The sequence below is a fragment of the Hyla sarda genome, chromosome 3 (assembly GCF_029499605.1).
Source record: "Hyla sarda isolate aHylSar1 chromosome 3, aHylSar1.hap1, whole genome shotgun sequence".
Lineage (NCBI taxonomy): Eukaryota > Metazoa > Chordata > Amphibia > Anura > Hylidae > Hyla > Hyla sarda.
The window spans coordinates 199,897,083-199,919,607 of NC_079191.1; the positions used below are offsets into that span (position 1 = coordinate 199,897,083).

The window sequence follows — 22,525 nt, forward strand, 5'->3', positions numbered from 1 at the left end:
CAACAAATACATTCCCAGTTTCATTGGTGTAGATAGGAGAAAACAGTTACCTTGAAAAAATGTACCATTAAACTTAGTTGCATGTTTTAGGCTGGATTCACATCACGTTTTCTCCCATACGGGAGCGCATACGGCAGGGGGGAGCTAAAACCTCGCGCTCCCGTATGCCTTCGTATGCGCTCCCGTATGTCATTCATTTCAATGAGCCGGCCGGAGTGAAACGTTCGTTCCGGTCGGCTCATTTTTGCGCCATATGCGCTTTTACGACCGGACCTCAAACCGTGGTTGACCACAGTTTTAGGTCCGGTTGTAAAAGTGCATACGGCGCAAAAATGAGCCGACCGGACCGAACGTTTCACTCCGGCCGGCTCATTGAAATGAATGACATACGGGAGCGCATACGAAGGCATACGGGAGCGCAAGGTTTTAGCTCCCCCCTGCCGTATGCGCTCCCGTATGGGAGAAAACGTAGTGTGAACCCACCCTTAGTCTGTAGTGGAAACAACTGTAAATTATGCAACTGTGTCAATATAATGCTATGGTGAGTAGAAAGTAAATTGCTGCTTTTCTGGCCATTTAAGCTTACTAGTGTCAACACATCACTTTCTATGCATTTCTAATTTTCTTAGTGCTTAGGGTTTTTTTTTTATATCCATGAAACGACACTAAAGCAGACGACAAATAAAATATATGCATGAAAGTTGTAGCTATCTCTCAGAAAGTCATTATAGTTCTATGTAATGCTTTTCCTTCTTTATGGCTGGGAGTATACAAGTAGCTGTCTCCTGCCGATATGAGACAAACTTGTAAACATTCTCCTTAACCCCTTGAGGACACAAGTTTTAGCCTTGTGGACACCTTTTTAGAGACTCTTTTATTTTCTTATCACCAGTAGCCTTGTGAGGGCTTGTTTTTTGTGGGACCAATTGCACTTAGCAATGATTCCTTTCATTGTACCATAAAATATATGGTGAAAGAAAAAAAAGAGATTTGTGTACTTCATGGTAAAACTGATAGGTTATCTTTATTCAGTGGGTCAATATGATTACCTAAATACCCATTTTAAAATTCTTCTGATATGTGTTTTTTCTGCTGTTGATCACAACACTTAAGGGGTTAATGTGACTGCTGATTGCAGCCATCACTGTTTCATAGACTCACTGCACTGCATGACGTACATGTACATCAAGGACCAGGTATCCATGCCATTCGGGCATACAAAATGTTTTCGAGTGGGAAGTGGGGGATTTTTTAAGCTATCCCTAAGTTAGATTCTCTTTGTTGCCCATAGGAATCAATCAGAGCTCAGCTTTCATTTTACCAAACCAATATGATGAATTATAGAGGTTTTGTTAAAGTGTATTATTTTTCTACTGTTCCCAGCCTGCCTAATAAAATAACAAACACATTTACTCACCATTCTCTCTCGTAGCTCTGGTATCTGGGTAACCAGGTATAAGGTCAACCAGAATAGGGTTACAAGGATAAGGTTAAAAGAAGAAATGCTCCATGCTGCAGTGTAAAAATGCACTGGGCTGTGGTATAAATGGTTGGTATGCGGGGAGTTATGGTCCTGCTAGTTCTTTAAAGGGGTTCTCCGGTGCTTACACATCTTTTCCCCTATCCAAAGGATAGGGGATAAGATGCTTGATCGCGGGAGTCCCGCCGCTGGGTATCCCCGTGATCTTGCACGCGGCACCCCGTTTGTAATCAGTCCCCAGAGCGTGTTCGCTCTGGGTCTGATTACAGGCGACCACAGGGCGGGCGGCGTGTGACGTCACGCCTCCGCCCCCGTGTATCGTCACGCTCCGCCCCTCAATGCAAGCCTACGGGAGGGGCGTGATAGCTGTCACGCCCCCTCCCGTAGGCTTGCATTGAGGGGCGGAGCGTGACGTCACACGCCGCCGGCCCGGTGGTCACCTGTAATCAGACCCGGAGCGAACACGCTCCGGGGACTGATTAAAAACGGGGTGCCGTGTGCAAGATCACAAGGGTCCCCAGCGGTGGGACTCCCGCGATCAGGCATCTTATCCCCTATCCTTTGGATAGGGGAAAAGATGTGTAAGCACCGGAGAACCCCTTTAAGTAACTGGGTGCTTATCAGCTGGGAAATCATACAGTTGTGCTACACATGTTTCCTTATAGTGGTACCTTGCTCACATTTTTACATTATGGTACCATGCTTTTGTTTCCTTACAGGGTTCCACAAGCATGTTTTTCACACAACATCCATGCTATTATTTTTATGCTGTGTAACGCACTACTGTTTTTCAGTTGTCTGGTACTCAGGGTTCCAGGTAGCTGTAACGCTTTACGTGCATACAGTACGGCATAATATTCATGTTCTGTATTTCACGCTTATATTTAGAGATGAGCGAACTTACAGTAAATTCGATTCGTCACGAACTTCTCGGCTCGGCAGTTGATGACTTATCCTGCATAAATTAGTTCAGCTTTCAGGAGTTCCGGTGGGCTGGAAAAGATGGATACAGTCCTAGGAAAGAGTCTCCTAGGACTGAATCCACCTTTTCCAGCCCACGGGAGCACCTGAAAGCTGAACTAATTTATGCAGGATAAGTCATCAACTGCCGAGCCGAGAAGTTTGTGACGAATCGAATTTACTGTAAGTTCGCTCATCTCTACTTATATTGTTCAGACAGCATAACACGCCATGTTTCCATATGGTATCACACGCCATGTTACCATACGGTATAATGCACAGTGTTTTTCCATACAGTGCAACACTCCATGTTGTTCCATACAGTGTAATACGCCATGTTTACATACATCATAACACTCTGATATTCCATACAGTATAACACGCTCATATTGCCTCACTGTGTTGCATGCTTGTGTTTTCCATATGGTATAGCAAGCTTATGTTTCTCTGGTCGTCTCCATGACAGCACCCTGAGAATGCCTCCACCTGATTGGACAGGGAAAAAACACTGAGAGGTTAAAAGACCCTCCCATTCCTTTCCCCTTCAGTGTTTTTGCCTGTTCTGATCCGGGCAAGCAACTTGAGAGGTGCGGGAGAAGGTATCCCACGCGGCAGTTGTTTTTTTTTTTTTTAAGGTTTTTGGTACCTGCTGCAGCGTCCAGGCGGGATTATGCAGAATGGGGGCGACAGAGCGGATCAGGGCGCTGAATTTCTCTTTCGCTCCTGTGCTGTTCTCAATCGTCACACGGGGCCTTCCTTTCGGTCCCGTTGGAGAGTCCTGCAGAGCTGTGCATTGCCGTCCGGCATCTGACCTCACTTCCGGTATCGTGGGGGTCAGTTCTGGCCGGAGTCCAGTCTCTAGGTCGGCGTCTGATGTCACTTCCGGTGAGGACGGCGTCACGTGCTCCAGCCTGCCCTATAGGAATTTGGGGCTGGCAATTCAAACGCAGGATCTCTTCCGGAGCACAGACAGGGTCCTTTATTAAAGGATCCTTAGTCTAGCGTCCTGTGCTTCACTCAGCTTGCTTTATGAAGCTTCCAGAGTCCAGGATGTCTACTCCAGGGAAAGGCCCAGAGGGTGAGATGCTGCAGAATCCGGGATCCTTGAGCTATGTGATCTTTACCCAAGCCTGTCTACGGTTGTTTTCTGAACCTTTCCTCCCTTGTTTTTGTTTCTGGGAGAAAGGGATGTTATTGTCCCTAAACCTAAACATGCTAAGAAAAAATGTTTATTGTGTAATAAGGACTGGGAAGTTTCTTCTAAGAAGGCGATATGTAAAAAATGCTTGGCTAATTTAGTTAGGGAGGAAACCCCTGACCTTATGAGGGAAATTAAAGGACAAGTCTCACAGTAAAAAATTGTTCAGCTTTTAGTGCAGAAGGTAAAGTTATACAGGTTTGTAAATCACTTCCATTACCAATGCTGCTTAGAAACAAGCTTTATCTGCATTCTTCTGTCTGACAGGAAATTCAGCTGTTCCAGGTTTTCATGACTTTCGACCCCCTATTCAGGCTGTTATCAGCAGCATCCCGGGGCCGTGACGTGACAATTACCCAGAAAACCCCTGTGCTGCAGAGAGCAACCTGTGCTCGGCCTTAGCCCCTCCCATCTGATGAATATTCACACTGTCCTCCCTCTGTTCTGCAGTGATTGGCTGAGCAGCACTGCCTTTATGCCGGCTGATTCAGATCATAGCAGTGTCAGCAAACAGAGGAGGGAGCTGCCAGCGTAGACCTGTCACACTGAGCACTGGGGAGAGAGGAGTGCAGGGCAGAGAAGGGGGGGAGGTGATTGTGCCACTGTAAAGCAGGAGGGGGAGGGAGTGATTTTACAGTGTAAAACTGCAGCTTCACCTCCAGGGTCCCTCTCTCTGAGCACTGAGACACTGAGATAACATTTTGTTTCCTCGTGGTCACCCTGCTGCATAGGGCTATGATTGGAGCTCAGTGTTATGTGGCCACTCTGCTGCATAGGGCTATGATTGGAGCTCAGTCTTATGTGGGAGTGAGCTAGCAGAGCTGTAGGAGTGACTAACATAAGTTAGGGGAGGTAACAAGCTCTCTGCTCAGGCAGCTGAGAGCAGGAAATGTGAGCAGTGCATGCAGGGAAATGTAGTCTTTGAGATCACAGGCATAGCCACCATAACCAGGAAGTAACTGGAATTTATGAGCTGAATAGCCGGTGAAAGGGGGGCGGATAAAAAATCACAAACATGTCAGAGAGGTGGTAGGTGAATATACTATGGAATGGCTAGGTTTTTTTTTTTTCTTTGCTGCATGGGATATCTTCTTTAAGGAGTTTTTTTTGTTCCAGTTAAGGCCCCTAAAAAACCTAAGGTGATTACTTTTTCCAACTCAGAAGATAGTACCACTCATCAGGATATTGAAGAAGGGGAATTAGTTGAATGTCCTGAGGTAGAGGAGGACGTTGGCTTTGGAAAATTCCTGTTTAGCCCTGAGGATACTGAGTCATCAGGTCCACCTTTGGTATAGAAGAGGTTCCAGAATCTAAAACAATTCAGAATGAACTCTTTGGAGGTTTTGGGAGATAAAAAGATGCTTTCCTTTCCTGTCCACAGCAACATTCATAAAATCATTAAGGATGATCAGGTTTCTGTAGATTGGGATACTGTCCCTAAAGTAGATGTTTCTATTGCTAAAGTGGCCAAACTCACTTCTTTACCTTTTGAAGATGCTACCCAGTAAAGGAATCTATGGACTGAGAGGCAGAACGTCTTCTTTAAAGACTGCTGTGACCCTTCTACGAACCCTTGGTGTGTGGCTAGATCAACTGCACCTGCATCTTCAAGCTAATATATCTCGTGAACAGATTCTTGAGTCTCTACCCCTCCTTAAGATGGCCCAAATTTTTTTTATCGAATGCCTCTACCGAGTCAGACTGTCTGCACGTACACCTGTGTTGTCTAATTCCTCAAGGCGTGTCTTATGGTTAAAGTCCTGGTCTGGGGATCTAGCATCCAAAAACAAATTATGTTCCGTACCCTTCCAGGGTCAGTTCGTATTTGGTGCGGAGTTCGATTCTATCCTGGCTAAAGTAGCTGATAATAAAATAGGGTTTCCTTGGGTGAAAGCAGAACCTAAGAAAAATACTCCTTTTCGTCTCCTATGCCAACCAGGTCAATCCTAGAAGAGGAAAAGGGAAAATAGGATGCTGGTCCTATAGCAATGGTGGCAGAGGTAGATTTATTCTCAATTCCAGCCAGCCTGACTCCGATAGTAACGATGACGCCATCCCTGTGGGGGGCTCGGTTAACCTTTTTTGCCCCCAATTGTGGGAAGCATTAGTTCCCAATCCCTGGATTGTGAATATCATTCAAGAGGGCTACTTGATAGAATTGACCTATTCTCCTCCTCAAAAATTTGTAATGACATTCTTCACAGATTCTTCAGGGTGTTCAGGATTTGTTGAAGTTGGGCACAGTTGTACAGGTTCCCCCAAATCAGCTCAAACAGGGGCATTATTCCCACCTGTTCTTGGTAAAAAAAAAAAGGGAAGTTCAGAACTATAATAAATCTAAAACCCTTGAACAAATTTGTGAAGTACAGAAAATTCAAGATGGAAATGGTAAAATCAGCAGTAGCTCTCATAAAGGAAAATTCCGTAATGGCGACTATAGATTTAAAAGGCGCCTACTACCATCTTCCAATTCACAGGGAGTCTCAGCAGTACCTGAGGTTTGCAGTTTCCTAGGCGCAGAATCCGTCACTACCAGTTCGTCTGTCTGCCCTTCGGGCTCTCTTCTTCTTCCCGCATCTTTACAAAACTAATCTTGGAGGCGGTGTCCCTTCTGAAGAAGGAGTCTACTCTTACTATTCTCTATCTTGACGATATTCTGGTAGTGGTGGATTCTGTTCCTCTGTTAAGAGATCACATTCACAGGACCATTCAGATTCTTCAGAGCCTGGGTTGCGTATTCAATTTGGATCTCTCTCCCAGTCCAGTGAAACAATTTCTAGGAGTTCTCCTAAACTCAAACATTCAACAATCTTTCCTCCCACCAGCAAAGAAGTTGAAGATTCAACAGATAGGGACAGAGTTTTGTGCAAAGAGGATTTGCTCAATCCGTTATGCAATATCCATACTTGGTCACCTGACTTGCATCCCTTCAGTGAGGTGGGCCCAATTTCACTCAAGACCACTACAAAAAATGGCTTCAGTATGGGACAAATCCCAATTCTCCCTGGAGAAGAAAGTACTTATTCCCCTAAATGTAAAAAACCTTCTAGCTTGGTGTTGCTCCCAGGAAAGCCTGAGTCAGGGGTACACTGGTTTCAGGAGGATCCCCTAATCATTACCACAGATGCCAACACGTGGAGTTGGGGAGCCAGGCAGCTCAGGGCAGATGGGGACCTGTACTAGCACAGAAATCCTCAAACTTAAAGGAGCTTCTAGCCATATGGATGTCTCTCCAACACCTAGAATCATCTTGCAGAGGCAGACACATTCTTCTTCACTCAGACAATATCACGGCAGTATCCTTTAAACGCCATCAGGAGAGCCCCAGGCACAGTCATCTCCAGTCCATAGGAAGGTACATTTTTTCTTGGGCAGAAAACTGAATCTTATCTATAACAGCTGTACACCTCAGAGGAGTCTTGAATCTACAGTCGACTTTCTCAGCAGGCAGACCCTGGATGTCGGAGGGATGGTGTCTAGCAGACTGGGCTTTCAGGATGATAAAAGAGAAATGGGGTGTCCCTCTGATCGGCTTATTTGCTACCAGAAAAAACAGGAAATCAGAAACATTTTTTCCCCTGAATCCAAGAGACTATCCAGCGGCAACAAACGCCCTAGCTCAGACATGGGACTTCAGTCTAGCATATGCCTTCCCTCCTATTCCAGTGATTCCCAGAATCTTACAAAAGCTAAGCTGAGAGAAGTGCACCCTAATCTTAGTTGCTCCATTCTAGCCCAAAAGAGGATGGTTTGCTCACCTACAATCCATGAGCCTGTACAAGCCAATTATGTTCCCTGCTCACCACGACCTGCTCTCTCAGGGACCAGTTCTACACAGACAGTTTCACAACCTCAGTCTATCAGCATGAATTCTGAAAGTTCCTTCTAGAGAAGAGGGGATTCTCAGATAAGAGTGATCAATACCCTCTTGGCAAGTCATAAGGTTTCTACCTCTAAAATGTACACTAAGGTGTGGAAAAAATATGCCTCTTGGTGTGGGTCATCTTTTTCTTTTGAATCTCCTAATATCGCTAAAATTCTTGACTTCTCCAAGGTAGGTTTGATTTGGGCCTCTCTCCTAACACACTTGCAGTACAGGTCTCAGCCCTAGGTGCCCCTTATCAGACTAAACTTGGAGAGGATATCTGGATATCCAGACTTATTAAAGCTACAGACAGATTAAGACCCAGAATAAAAAAATATATATTTTCCTCCTTGGAATTTATATACAGTCCTCTTAGCGCTGATGAAAACACCCTTTGAACCATTAGATTCTATTTCCTTGAAATTCCTTACCATCAAGAGGGTGTTTCTAGTAGCCATCACTTCAGCCTGTAGAGTTGGTGAAATTTAGGCTCTTTCCATTTAACAACCTTACTTCAGAGTATTAGACGATAAGATTATTTTTCATCTAGACCCAAACTTTATTCCAAAAGTTTCTTCTTCCTTCCACAGGTCCAGAGATATTGTTAACCCAGTCTTTTTGTTCGTATCCTAACAATGAGCAAGAGAGAGTTTTCGTTTTTTTGGACATTAGAAGAGCTGTCCTTAACTACAAAGACGTCACCAGTACTTGGAGGAAGGATAAGAACCTGTTTATAAAATTTGCAAGTCCTAATAGAGGCAAGAAGGTCTCTAAGAGCTCCGTTGCTAGATGGATTCGTTTAGCCATTCCGAATCCTATACAGCTAGCGGTAAAGATCCCGCGTCAGAGATTAGGGCTCATTCTACTTGTGCAATTTCCTCCTCTTGGGCAGAAAAAGCTTCAGCCTCGGTGGAACAGATCTGCAAAGCTGCTACCTGGAAAAGATTACATACCTTTTCCAAACACTATAGACTTGACGTAATGGCAGTTCAAGACATGGCATTTGGACGCAAAGTCCTAGGTGGTGTCATTATGCGTACTTCATTTTTGGTTATTATGATGCTTGCATTATTTTGGCTTGTCACTGTGTGTTGTCATTGGTTGCCCTGTATTTGCGTTGCCATTGTTGTCACGTTGTATACGGATATGCTTATTTGCTACACCTTATCTATTGCCTTGACACTATGCATAAGTTATCATAGCTTATCACGAAGCATACGTCAATATAGTTATCACCTCTGAAATTTTTCTAGAAAATGAAGTATTTCTCACAGAAAAGGATTGCAGTAACAAATGTTTTGCTATACACGTTTATTCGATTTGTGTGTTTTGGAACTAAACCAAACAAGCGAGGAAAAAAAGCTAATTGGACATAATGTCACACCAAACTCCAAAAATGGTCTGGACAAAATGATTGGCATGCTTTCAAAAATGTGGATAAATAAGATTGTTTCAATAATGTGATTCTCCTTTAAACTCACCTGGGGCAAGTAACAGGTATGGGCAATTTAAAAAACCCACCTGAAAGCAGATAAAAAGGAGAGAAGTTCACTTAGTCTTTGCATTGTGTGTTTGTGTGCCACACTAAGCATGGACAACAGAAATAGGAGGAGAGAACTGTCTGAGGACTTGAGAACAATAATTGTGAAAACATATCAACAATCTCAAGGTTACAAGTCCATCTCCAGAGATCTAGATTTGCCTTTGTCCACAGTGCGCAACATTATCAAGAAGTTTGCAACCCATGGCACTGTAGCTAATCTCCCTGGGCATGGACAGAAGAGAAAAATGTATGAAAGATGTCAACACAGGATAGTCTGGATGGTGGATAAGCAGCCCCAAACAAGTTCCAAAGATTTTCAAGCTGTCCTGTAGGCTCAGGGAGCATCAGTGTCAGCGCGAACTATCCGTTGACAATGAAATGAAACGCTATGGCAGGAGACCCAGGAGGACCCCGCGGCTGACACAGAGACATAAAAAAAGCAAGACTACATTTTGCCAAAATGAACTTGAGTAAGCCAAAATCTTTCTGGGAAAACGTCTTGTGGACAGATGAGACCAAGATAGAGCTTTTTGGTAAAGCACATCATTCTACTGTTTAACAAAAGCGGAATGAGGCCTACAAAGAAAAGAACACAGTACCTACAGTGAAATATGGTGAAGGTTCAATGATGTTTTGGGGTTGTTTTGCTGCCTCTGGCACTGGGTGCCTTGAATGTGTGCACGGCATTATGGAATATGAGGATTACCAATAGATTTTGGGTTGCACTGTACAGCCCAGTGTCAGAGAGCTGGGTTTGTGTCCAAGATCTTGGGACAATGACCCCAAACATATGTCAAAAAGCACCCAGAAATGGATGGCAACAAAGCGCTGGAGAGTTCTGTAGTGGCCAGCAATGAGTCCAGATCTTAAAGTTGCTGTGGGGAAAAGGCGCCCTTCCAATAAGAGAGACCTGGAGCAGTTTGCAAAGGAAGAGTGGTCCAACATTCCGTCTGAGAGGTGTAAGAAGCTTATTGATGGTTATAGGAAGCCACTGATTTCAGTTGTTTTTTCCAAATGGTTTGCAACCCAATATTAAGTGAAGGTTTTCAATCATTTTGTCCAACCCATTTTTGCAGTTTGGTGTGAGATTATGTCCAATTTTTCCTCCCTTTTTTGGTTTCCAATATACACAAAGAGAATAAACATGTGTACAGCAAAATATGTGTTACTGCAATCCTTTCCTGTGAGAAATACTTCAGGGGTGCCAACATTTACTGCCATGACTGTAGGTGAACAGATTCATGCATCATGACATGGTTCAGTTAGTCAGTTCTTCCATATTTATATTGAGGTCTTTTGTCTTAGGTCCTTAGTTTGAGGTTCTCTGCGTTAGGATTATTCATATCATAATCCGTCATGTAGACAGCATACTTCTGTAATGTTCTATTTCTCAGGATGCTTGGGTTCCTTATCATCATGGTCTTTTCTTTCCCTACGGTTTGTCAAGTTTTGGCCCATTTTTTTTATTGAAGTAGCGTACAATGATTATTGAGAGTTGGTCCTTGCTGGACAGTGGGGAGGGAACCTGTTTGTTCAGTTCATCTGGCAGGTTATACGGTGGACATGCACGTGGTGTTTAGGGGATAGCAGTGGAATCTGGCTAATTAGAATCAATGGCAGGGGTGTCATCAGTTCTACTGGTAATTCACTGAGGGTGGTTTGTGTGCTTGGTTTGGCAGCTGATGCCCTGGTTCCTATGTCAAGGGGATATAACATGCTACTTCCCAATGCTGTTTTTGCCCTCTTAACCACTTAAGGACCCAGGGCGTATCCATACGCTCGTGTGAATTTCGGGGTCATCAGACACCCCCCCCTGTTGGCGATCGGCGCAAATCGCAAGTTAATTCACACTTGCGATTTGCGCCGATTACGGGTCTATGGTGACCCAGAATATCAGGGGGATCGTGGTTGTCTAAGACACCCACGATCCCCCTGTAGGCATAGGAGTGAGGTGCCACCCCTCCTATCCCTGCTAATGGTCGTCAGAGGCGACGACCAATAGCTGACCGGGGGCGGGGGGTTAACTTTCGTTTTCCCCGTCCTGCCCACCCACAATAGGCGGGGCAGAATGGGGAACCGATCCGGAGGCTGCGGTGACGGTGATTGGCTGCGTTGATTGGCGGACGGCATGACGGGATCCCACGGAAGCCGGTAAGTTGATCTGGAGGGCTACAGTCTGAGACTGTGGTCTCTAAACTGTATCCCTCCAGATCTTGCAAAACTACAACTCTTAGCATGCCCACATAGCTGTTTGTAGTTTTGCAACATCTGGAGGTCCACAGTTTGGAGATCACTGTGCAGTGGTCTAAAAACTGTAACCCTCCAGATGTTGCAAAACTGCAAATCCCAGCATGCCCAGACAGCAAACAGCTGTCTCTGCATGCTGGGAGTTGTATTTGGGTACTTCCAGCTGTTGCATAACTACATCTCCCAGCATACCCTTCGGTGATTAGTACATGCTGGGAGTTGTAGTTTTGCAACAGCTGGAGGCACACTGGTTGGAAAATATTGAGTTAGTTAATAGAACCTAACTGAAGGTTTTCCAACCAGTGTGCCTCCAGCTGTTACAAAAGTACATCTCCCAGCATGCATGCATGTCAGTACATGCTGGGAGTTGTAGTTTTGAAACAGCTGGAGGTTTGCCCCCCCCCCCCCCCCCATGTGAATGTACAGGGTACATTCACACGGACAGGTTTACAGTAAATTCCCTGCTTCAAGTTTGGGCTGCGGCAAAGTTTTCACCGCAGCGCAAACTCCTAGCGTGAAACTCACTGTAACCGACTGTACCCTAAAAACACTACACTACACTACACTACACTAACACATAATAAAGGGTAAAACACAACATATACACCCCCTTACACTGTCCCCTCCAATAAAAATTTTAAAAAAGTCTTGTACGGCAGTATTTCCAGAACGGTGCCTCCAGCTGTTGCAAAACAACAAGTTCCAGCATTTCTGGACATTTACTGACTGTCCAGGCATGCTGGGAGTTTAGCAACAGCTGGAGGCACCCTGTTTGGGAATCACTGGCGTAGAATACCCCTATGTCCACCCCTATGCAATCCCTAATTTAGTCCTCAAATGCGCATGGCGCTCTCTCACTTCGGAGCCCTGTCGTATTTCAAGGAAACAGTTTAGGGCCCATATGGGGTATTTCCGTACTCTGAAGAAATTGCACTATAAATTTTAGGGGTCTTTTTTTTGTTTTACCGCTTGTGAAAAGGAAAAGTTGGGGGCTACACCAGCCTGTTAGTGTAAAAAAATTAAACATTTTTGGTGCTGCCCCATACTTTTTATTTTCACAAGCAGTAAAATGAAAAAAAGACCCCCAAAATTTGTAACGCAATTTCTCCTGAGTACGGAAATACCCCATATGTAAGCGTAAAATGCTCTGCGGCTCAGAAATGAGAGCGCACCATGTACATTTGAGGCCTAAATTGGTGATTTGCACAGGGGTGGCAGATTTTACAGTGGTTCTGACAAACGCAAAAAAATGAATACCCACATGTGACCCCATTTTGGAAACTACACCCCTCACGGAACGTGACAAGGGGTATAGTGAGCCTTAACACCCCACAGGTGTTTGACGAATTTTCATTAAAGTGGAGTCAATTTAGCCATATAACATGATCATTCATGATCCACTTTCCATTAAACATGCATTTTGTTTAGCAAATCTAGCAACTTTTTCCCCCAGAGTGACGTTTCCTTTTTTGTGTTTCAGGTTTGTGGTTCATGCAGAAGTGGAAAAAGTCAGGATCACTTCTACAGCTAACTTGCAGAGATCATTCTGATCCTCGGCAGACCTTCCTGTACAAGCTTAGCAAGAAACCAGGTACAATGTAGGCGGCATAACATCCTGTGTTTCTGTTGATGGTAAATCATTCAATGAGATTCGCTTTTATGTATTTTATTGGGAATGACAAATGGAAACCAGGTGAAAACCAAGTAAAAACTCTGTTAAAACCCTGGATTTCTACATAGTGGGCCATATTTACTTTAGCTGCTGCTGCTGCAGAATTTTAGCTTGAAATGTGCCCATATTTTGGCAAACACTTTTTGCAAAGTTAGTGTAAATGTAAACTAGCTTGTCTATAGAAGTGCCAGATTTCTTAAACATTGATAGATTTGCACCTTGTGTTTAAAAATTTTCAGTAAAGAATAAATATTTTAAGGCAGCGGATTCCACTGTTCCTGCATTTTCTTATCTTTGCTATTGGTCCATTTTTTCACCTGTTTATGATTCAAAAACATATGTGGGAACATAGCCTTAGACATGATAAAGTAAATTTGCCCAAGTGGTGGAAAATTTGCAGTGTAGATTTGGAATCAGGACTAAATCAACTTCTGTCTTTGGCTCAAATACTGCAGAGGCAGTTTTCCAAATAACGCTGAACGCAAAGCTGCTCCCTGTTCATTGCCATGCTGTATATACATTAATGTGTGTATTATTATTATTATTATTGGGCTAGGGGATAAATCATAAGAGATGGGGCATATTCCTCTGTTTTCTCAGATTCTTAGAAATACATGGAAATATAGTTTAAACTGATTTTTAATCAGTTCTATCTGTAGATCTGTTTATTGCAAACATGATGAATGATGGATCCGTCACAGAGTGCTGCCAATAGTGTCGTTTTCAGTGTGCTCAGTGTGATATAAATCCAGCATTTTCACTGCCTGTAAAGAACCATTAGAGGAGATACATCTGGGGGATAATAATTTGTTTCTAATAGTAAATGGCCTCTTGGTGCCACACTAGCTCATTCTAACAGATCACACCTTGTGATTCAACACACAATGTTTAGGGATCATATATTTTGGGTTACTTTCCAAAAATTTAGAAAATTATTTTGACCCTTTTGCAATCAGTTATTGACAAGATGAAAATGTAGTGTTTTTATTGCATAAAAATGTCATAATGCAGAATATGCTGCAAAATAAGGATACACTAATGCTTATTCCGCCAGAGATATTTGCTTGTAGATACAAAACAGAACAGATGTCTGAACATAAAGATGGTGGTGAGCACCATCTCCTGGCAGCACTTGAGGACTCGGTGGGGACCACTCTAGGGCAAAATCTGTACATTGCTGCCTAACATGTTGGTTCTATAAGCAACAACAAAAAATATTCTGTTCTTAGCGTTTTCATTGAGACTGCCTAACTTCTTCCGTTACAGACTCCGAACAGTTACTTATGTTTGGACCATTGAGACACCTGCATCTGCATAGAAGCTGTGAACACAGAATATTGTATTAAATATAGCAAAGCAATAGAAAATATTACAAACCAAAAATACACAAATCAGTGACATCCACTATAGATTTTTCCAATCTTAATACCCTCTTTTCTTTGAAAAAGCAGCACTGTTCCTCCTCCATCAAAAGTAACAGGCTCATTCAGCTAAACTAAACATACATGTAAATGAGAACTTAAGTGTGATAAGTATTGAGCCAGCAGCCTTCACCTGTATAGTATTTTTCACAGCAGTTTACAAGCACTACCTTTTCTTTTTCCTTTTTCAGGTCTGGAATACTTCAGAAATGTGGTCCTGGTCAGTTCCCTACAGGATCGATATGTTCCCTACCACTCTGCTCGTATTGAAATGTGTAAAACTGCTCTTAAGGACAAACAATCAGGTGTGAAAACCTATGATCACTTGTGGCCATTAGTGTCACCTAGATCAATTTTAGGTGTATCACAGGGTTGGTTTAAGACAGCTGGAGCTTAGGGCAGGATTCATGAGTGCTCCTTATTGAATGACATTTTGACCCAAAAAATTTACCCCAAAAAGGAGTTGTTGGGATAGAATGAAACCTTATATGTATGAATGTAATGATGATCATATATGTAAGTGATTACAGTATGAGAGAGAGAATCCATTTATTGAGGGCAGTTAAAGGGAGTCTCTAGTATCGTGTTGGTCCACCTCTAGCCTGGATACAAGATTAGATACAGCTGATCATGGAGGAATACAGGTGCCAAATGGCATCCTGCAGCACATTTACAAGCTGGGCCTGTAGATTCTGTACACTCCAAAAGCTGATGTCCCACAACTACTTGAATGGCGATAAATCTGGTGGACACAAGGCAATCTATCAGAGACATTCCTGGGAAACCCTTGCTGTGTGTGGGGAGCATTATCTTGCTAAAAATTGCCAGTTGGAAGCCCTGTTTGACAAAACATGTGGCTGCAGGGAGTCCTGCCGCCACACTTCCTGCACTTCTTGCTGAGCTGTAAGTGTCCCTTGTATCACTACTAGGGGTGACCGACAGTCATATGTAATGGCTCCCCAGATCATCAAACCAGCAGTTGGGGCAGAGTATGGATCTATAGCAACTGCAGGATTTAATTGCAATCCTTACATTCTCGGAACCCTGGTTTGTTGCTAAAGACTATGGCCCAGATTTATCAAACTGGCAGCAACCAATCACAGTTCAGCTAACGAGCTGTGGTAAAGTGAAACCTGAGCTGTGATTGGATGTTTTGGGAAAAATCACTCCACTTTTTCTCTCACACAGTTTGATATGTCTACCCATACATGTTTATGTCCCCATTACTCCAGGTTTCTCATTCACAACACCGCTGCATATGAAGGTGACAATGGCTGACTGTCAATGATAGGGCATAATGGACGCTGTGACACCAAATTTCTTTCTGCTAAGTGTCTGATAATGATCTGGGTGAAGATAGGGGTCTAATGAAAGTGTCATGTGAGCAGCTCGTGCTTGTTGGCAGATCAAACAATCCTATTTACTGGTGGAATTACCCTTTAACAGTACTCCATGTTTAACAAGCAAAGTTGTGTTTTGTGGCGTTATGGGTTATATGGTATCAGTATAGATTATAATAATATCTAGATTCCAAGCCTAAAAATGGGATTGCTATGCAAAGATAAAGACTAAAATGTATATGAAGTACAGCGGAAATCATGACAAATATAGTGGTAGGAACATGCTACAAGACCAGATTAGATATTGTTCCCTGGAGACAGTGACCAAATGATTAAGTTGTTGGGTATGTTAGGGGAAGACTTCCATAAGATATAGTACTATGTTTTTGGAAAGCCTCCTATTGGGTTACATAAATAGAATGCAGTTTCCCATTTTAGGGCATGATGTCTAAGCTTTTGTGCCTAACTTTTATAAAATATATACCTCGAATGTCATGTAGTTGGTTCATATCAGGATATGTTTGACTGTAAGTAATGTATTCTGAAAAATGTATTCCACTTGCTAAACAACACAACTATATACTGTATCAGATGGATGGTTTTTGCTATGTACAGCTTTTATTGAGATAAATGATATTTGAGAGATTCCTTGAAATGACTCCTGGAAAGTGTCCCTAGTACTATAGCCTGATATAAGAGAAGTGTAAAATGTGCACCAGGTCTGGCCTATCGTGCAGTAAGACACTTGTAAGCATGACCCACAATTGTAACGAACACTGCGCGTGTATCTGCGTAACAGTTCTCACAAGCCTTTATGTTGATGGACATCTAGCGCAAGCACTGAATGCAGTCACTGTCTAACAAGTCATGTTTTTGCATCTTCCAGGACCGGTATATGCTGAAATGATCCAAAACATCCTTTTACCTGTTCTTCAGAATAAAGACTGCAATCTCGTGCGTTACGACGTCCTTCACGCATTACCGAACACGGCAAATTCTCTGATCGGACGAGCAGCCCACATTGCGGTTCTTGACTCTGAAGTCTTTTTGGAGAAATTCTTTCTGGTTGCTGGCCTCAGATATTTCCAGTAGAGAGAGGACATTGCCAGACATCAATGTAATACCTCATTGACAATAAATCTCAAAGTATGTGGTAATAAAGTGTTAGCTGCCATTGTATTTTGAGCTGTATTTATATGTTCTTGGGTTTTCTTTTTTCCTTTACTTTTTTCTTTTACTGGAAAATAATTTATATCATCCAATTTGTGAGTACAGATACGTGTAGATTTGTTATTTATATTTATGGAGAAACTTGGCACCTCCTCAGATTCCTGGGATTGAATTCATTTTTTTCAATGTGGATTATAATGAAATTTGTAAATCTTCTTAAGCCCTTGTTTTTATGGATTCTTCATGCAGTTTAGTCTGCACCATTATGTTAGTGTACAGTCATATGAGTTATATGAGTTAGAAAGTTACTTGGCTAAAGACCCTGAGTCCTTGACAAGTCCTCTGACAAGATAGGGGAGGTCAGCTGGCCTGACCACATGATAACACATAATGTTACACGTCACTTTCCACCTCCAGTCATGTTATACTGGCTCTAAAGGTTATGGTCTTAAATGATTTCTTTCCTTGCATTTCACAGATGGATTTTCTGTAAGTGAAACGTTCTGGTTATGTTGCTTATGTGATACACCTGGTTGATGAAGACCATTTGTCTGTCCAACCAGTGGACAATGCGGCGCTGTCATTCATGTACCAAAGTTACTTACATGCTTGCTTAGTAAATAAGGCTTTAAGGACTGCTAATGGTGAACCTTGCATGATCCATGATACCATTTACCCACAGAGCATGCTCTACTGAACATGACAAGGACAACAGGAGCTAATTCTTACCTATGATGTTAGTAGACAAACATTGCACTAACTCAATTATTATTTTACATCAGTGTTAGACTTGCTAGCATCATTTTTGTATATATGTGTGTATTGGAGATAAGGCTTGGCAGCTGCCTCTGTTGCTTTTATACCATTGAAGTGAAAAAGATTAAGTAAACTCTTGTATTTTTCATATGGGGAAAAACTGCACGCCATGAAAACTGTGTATAAAAGCTACATCCATGGTATTCAGTTGAAGCGCTAAGAACAAAGTTTTTCCAGTTTTTTTTGTATAGTACTGCACTATTACTAAACCTTTTTTCTTATCCATGCTAACACAGCTGGTTAGTGAGTTTACAGCAACCCACCCCCACCCAACTCTTGAAGGCCATGTTCATACTCTATGTAGAATACAAAAATCTGCACTACAGTCAATGCATACAAATGTCGTTGCTTGCTTTAACTTATAAAATCTTTGGCATTCCTAAGGATCCTTTTAGATGGGCCAATCACTGCCTAAGAAGATGCAGCACTTAACTTATGCCATTGTCTGCCATTCCCTGTTTACATGGGACTAACAATGATTTTTGGTGCCGCACAATCCCTGAGGCCAGCTGACGAATAAGGGTTTCTCGTTCATTGGCTGACTGCTGAGTCTTTAGCACGGCAATAATCTGCCTCTTCAGCTAATAATTGTCACTTGTAAAAGGCCCTTTGCTACAAATTATAGCTATCGCAGTACAAATGGTGAAAACAAGTAAATACAGATTTTCAAGCTACTGTAGCCGGCTATATACACTAAAGCTGTCAAATTGTATTAGATTAATGTCAGCCAAACCTGCCAATTGCGCCAGGATCGGAAGCCCATTTACTGTGTCGCTTAGCCCCTCCACACTTCCAAGTTTTCAAGGAAGAGAAGGATTAGACATGTTGGATTTCAGTTGCCCAATACTTTTTTTCGAGTAGATAAGCCCCCACTAGTGGTCTCTAGCTCTGTCTTCTTTCACAGTAAAAGTGCTCCATAAAGGTAACCACGCATGTATATGGGGGACTGAGAATAGCTATTGGCAGCTGTCCAATATAAATGGCCAGCTTTAGTGTCTGTTGTAGTTATAGCTGGGCATCTTTATGCAACGTAACAACATGTAAACACCAGCTGTATGTTGTATTGGTGGTATGAGACTATAGAGGGTTAGATGTTCCATTTAAAGGTGTTCACTGATCATTGCAGTTAAAGTGATGCATTGGTGTGGCCAAAATGTTGGGACCCATCGCATAGTGGAAACTGCTGTTACCAAACACGTAACATTTGGGTCTCCAAAATTTGAGCTTTGGGGCTAAATTTCAGCGGCTTTTATAGACTTGTTTTCCCAACTCTAGAAGTGCATATTGCTAGGATTATTTCTTCGCTCCATGATGTCATCACCGCTTCTGACTGGGATTAAGATGAGAATGAGAGTATCCTGTGCATTGTTTATTAGTGGTTTGAGATTTGGCAGCAACTGAGAGCAATAGTAATATCCTGTCAATCATCATAAAGGTAATGTGGTGCTGCCAGCCTTCTCTGTATCATTCCCCAAGCTGCTATACAAAGGGAGATGTTAGACAGGGCCATACATTGCCATTTTGAAGATCAATTGATTATTTCTCTTTTTTTTTTTCTATTTACTACTGTCCATTACAGTGCCTTGCAAAAGTATTCAAACCCCCCTTCTTGACTTTTTTTCATATTTTGGTGCATCACAAACTGGAATTAACGTGGATTGTTTGAGAATTTTGATCATTTAATTTATAGAACATACCCACATCTTTGAAGTTGATTTTTTTTATTTATTGTGAAGCAAACAACAAATAGGACAAAATAACAGAAAAAGTCAATGAGGGACATTTATCAATGTTTGCTTATGTATTCTTTTTTTTAGTAATTTTTTCCTTACTTATTTTTTTTGCTTATGTGTGACTTATTAACTGGTTTCAGCCTGTTGATCATTTTCTTTCACGTAAGCAATTTTTCCTTTTTTACTTTGGTAGTAGCTTTTTCTGCTCCATGTTTGAGCTGGAGTAAATTTTTAACCCTGTTGCGACTTTTTTTTGCGCAGTTGCGACTGTCACAGTTAATAAATACCTGACTACCCGTAGTCCATTTTAAAATTATTACTACGTAGTTAATTTTTGGAAAACTTGCTTTTCTCGCTTTCCAGTCAAAATGTCGCACGAAAAAGCGCGTAATCGCAGTTGCAACAATTTTGCGACAATTATAGTAAAGAAAACCTGACTAAACCCGTTGATAAATGTCCATAAATGTGCATAACTATTCACCCCCCCTAAAGTCAAAACTTTGTAGAGCCACCTTTTGCGGCAATAACAGCTCCAAGTCGCTTTTGATAAGTCTCCATGAGCTTGCCACATCTTATCACTGGCATTTTTGCCCGTTCCTCCTTGCGCTTGTGAACAGCAATCTTTAAGTCTGACCACAGATTTTCGATTGGATTGTTTCCCCTGAAATCACTCAAGTGTTGTTTTAGCAGTGTGTTTGGGGTCACTGTCCTGCTGGAAGGTGAACCACCGTCCTTGCCTCAAATCATGCACAGAGTGGTACAGGTTGTGCTCAAGAATATCCCTGTATTTAGCACCATCCATCTTTCCCTCAACTCTGACCAGTTTCCCATTCCCGGCCTCTGAAAAACATGATTGTGTTTTTTGGGTCATGTGTTGGGTTTGCACCAGACATAGCGTTTTCTTTGATGGCCGAAAAGTAAAATTTTAGTCTCATCAGACCAAAGCACCTTCCTCCATAAATTTTTTGAGTCTCCCACATGCCTTTTCACAAACTCACAACGTGCCTTTTTGGTTTTTAGCTGAAAGTAATGGCCATTTTGCCATAAAGCCCAACTCTATGAAGCTTACGGCTTATTGTCATCCTATGTACAGATAATCCAGTCTCTGCTGTGGAACTCTGCAGCTCCTCCAGGGTTACCTTAGGTCTCTGTGCTACCTCTCTGATTAATGCCCTCCTTGCCCGGTCCGTGAGTTTTGGTAGGCGGACGTCTCTTGGCAGGTTTTCTGTTGTTCCATGTTCTTTCCATTTGGTTATGATAGATTTGATGGTGCACCTGGGGATTTTTTATAACCTAACCCTGACTTCTCAACAACATTGTCCCTTACTTGTTTGGAGAATTTTATGGGCTTCCTAACAAAGGGGTGAATACATACGCACATGCCAATTTCCTGTTTTCTATTTCTAAAAGTTTTATTTATATATTTTTCTCATTTCACTTCAACAACTTAGACTATTGTGTTCTGATCCATCACATAAAATTCAGATGAAAAAAAAACCATTGAACTTAAGGCTGTAATGTACCAAAATAAGAAAAAAGTCAAGGGGGTAGAATTATTTAGCAAGGCACTGTATGTGTGTTGTCCTCACCCATCCACTTCACTTTGTGTTATTTTACTTTAGAGAATTGAACTTTAGTTGGTCTTTTTGGTACATTTTGTCAAGTATACTCCATTTCAAGGCTGAGTACTGGTACTAATGTAAAATACATAATCTAACACATCCATAATGTCAATTGTAATGGAAAAATAACTTTTTGTATCTGAAACTGGAAACCCTTGTTGCTGCATTCTCAATGATCAGAAGATATCACTGTCACATCCCTGTCCTGTAAGATAGGTTACTCCTATGTAGTTGTTGGGTATAAATGTTGCCTACTAAGGGTGATGGCAGCTACTCTATGGTGTACGTAGATGACGTATGATCAGACTACAGCCAGAATCCCATGACCTGGAGGTCTTGATATTCAGCTCTCAATAACTGCCTCCTGTCAGTAGTGTGTAGACAGCGCATACACTTTACGGAAACGTCAGAAATAGAGATTGTTGCTTTTTAGTTTTTTTCTTGTCCTTGCTGCTTTGTCAATCATCATCACGGTGAGACAGCCTATACAATTCAGAAGATAGACCTTACTGCAATACTTCTACAGGCTTGTCCAGAACCAGTTGTATGATTCCTGTGGCATTGTAAATACGGAGAATGTGCCGAACTGTAATAACTTGTTTGGTCAATTGGATAAGATGTCTTTTTTTTCATATTGAAGAATGTTTTTCGGTCTGTTGACTCACTATTGGTGCTTAATAGCATTTGAGAACAATATTTTTCTGCTAGTGTTTTGGGAATGAATGCACTGAGGATGGGAGCTGTGTACTTATGAATTGTTACTATGGGACTTGTCTAAATACTAATGTGTAAAATCCATGCATGTTTAGAAGTATTGTTCTGTTCCCCAATATGGTTTTAATGGCTACACTCATTACTTCCCTATAAACAGCTGTTTTTGGCCATTTATTTTATGCTTTTTTTTTTTTTGACACTCACAAAACCGGATAAAAATAATCATTCATATACACTGACAACACTAAAAGTAGACTCACAAACGGCATTTGCTGGCTTTTTTTTTTTTCTTGTGTAGTTTTTTTTTATTTTTTTTCTTTGCCCAAAAAAACGCTGCGTTCACGTGGCATATAAGTTTATATTGAAACTTTTTACAAGAATGGGTCCGTCTTTGAGGCATTTTTTCTGGTGTTTTGTTGCATTTTTTGGGTCCACACTTTTTTTTAGTTTAAAGCAGCATGTTCTTGGGTATTGTGTGTGTTTTCTTTTTTCATAGCCTTCTCTATAGGATTTAAAAAAAATAAATAAATAAATAAACCTATAAGGGTGGTTTTACACACACCACACACACACAACTTTTTTTGTTGCATTGTTTAGTTAAATGAAAGCAAGTGGATTTAAAGAGAATAGGAAAAATTAAAGGGGTACTCTGCTACTAGACTTCTTATCCCCTATCCAAAAGATAGGGGACAAGATGTCTGATCGCGGGGGTCCTGCTGCTGGGGCCCCTGCATTTTCTTGCAG

The 22,525-nt window shown here is 41.9% G+C and overlaps 1 protein-coding gene across 4 annotated transcripts in view; it reads left to right on the forward strand.

Annotated features, from left to right (window-relative positions):
* The window catches only part of FAM135A (family with sequence similarity 135 member A), a 130,464-nt gene extending 108,146 nt beyond the window's left edge, over nucleotides 1–22,318 (forward strand). For all 4 annotated transcript variants that reach the window (XM_056565827.1, XM_056565830.1, XM_056565829.1 and 1 more), the window contains 3 exons: nucleotides 12,774–12,884; nucleotides 14,578–14,691; nucleotides 16,613–22,318. In XM_056565827.1, coding sequence (XP_056421802.1) covers nucleotides 12,774–12,884; nucleotides 14,578–14,691; nucleotides 16,613–16,818 — 431 coding nt within the window. In that variant the 3' untranslated portion in view covers nucleotides 16,819–22,318. The remainder of the gene's footprint in view (nucleotides 1–12,773; nucleotides 12,885–14,577; nucleotides 14,692–16,612) is intronic.
* Nucleotides 22,319–22,525: the final 207 nt, after the last annotated feature.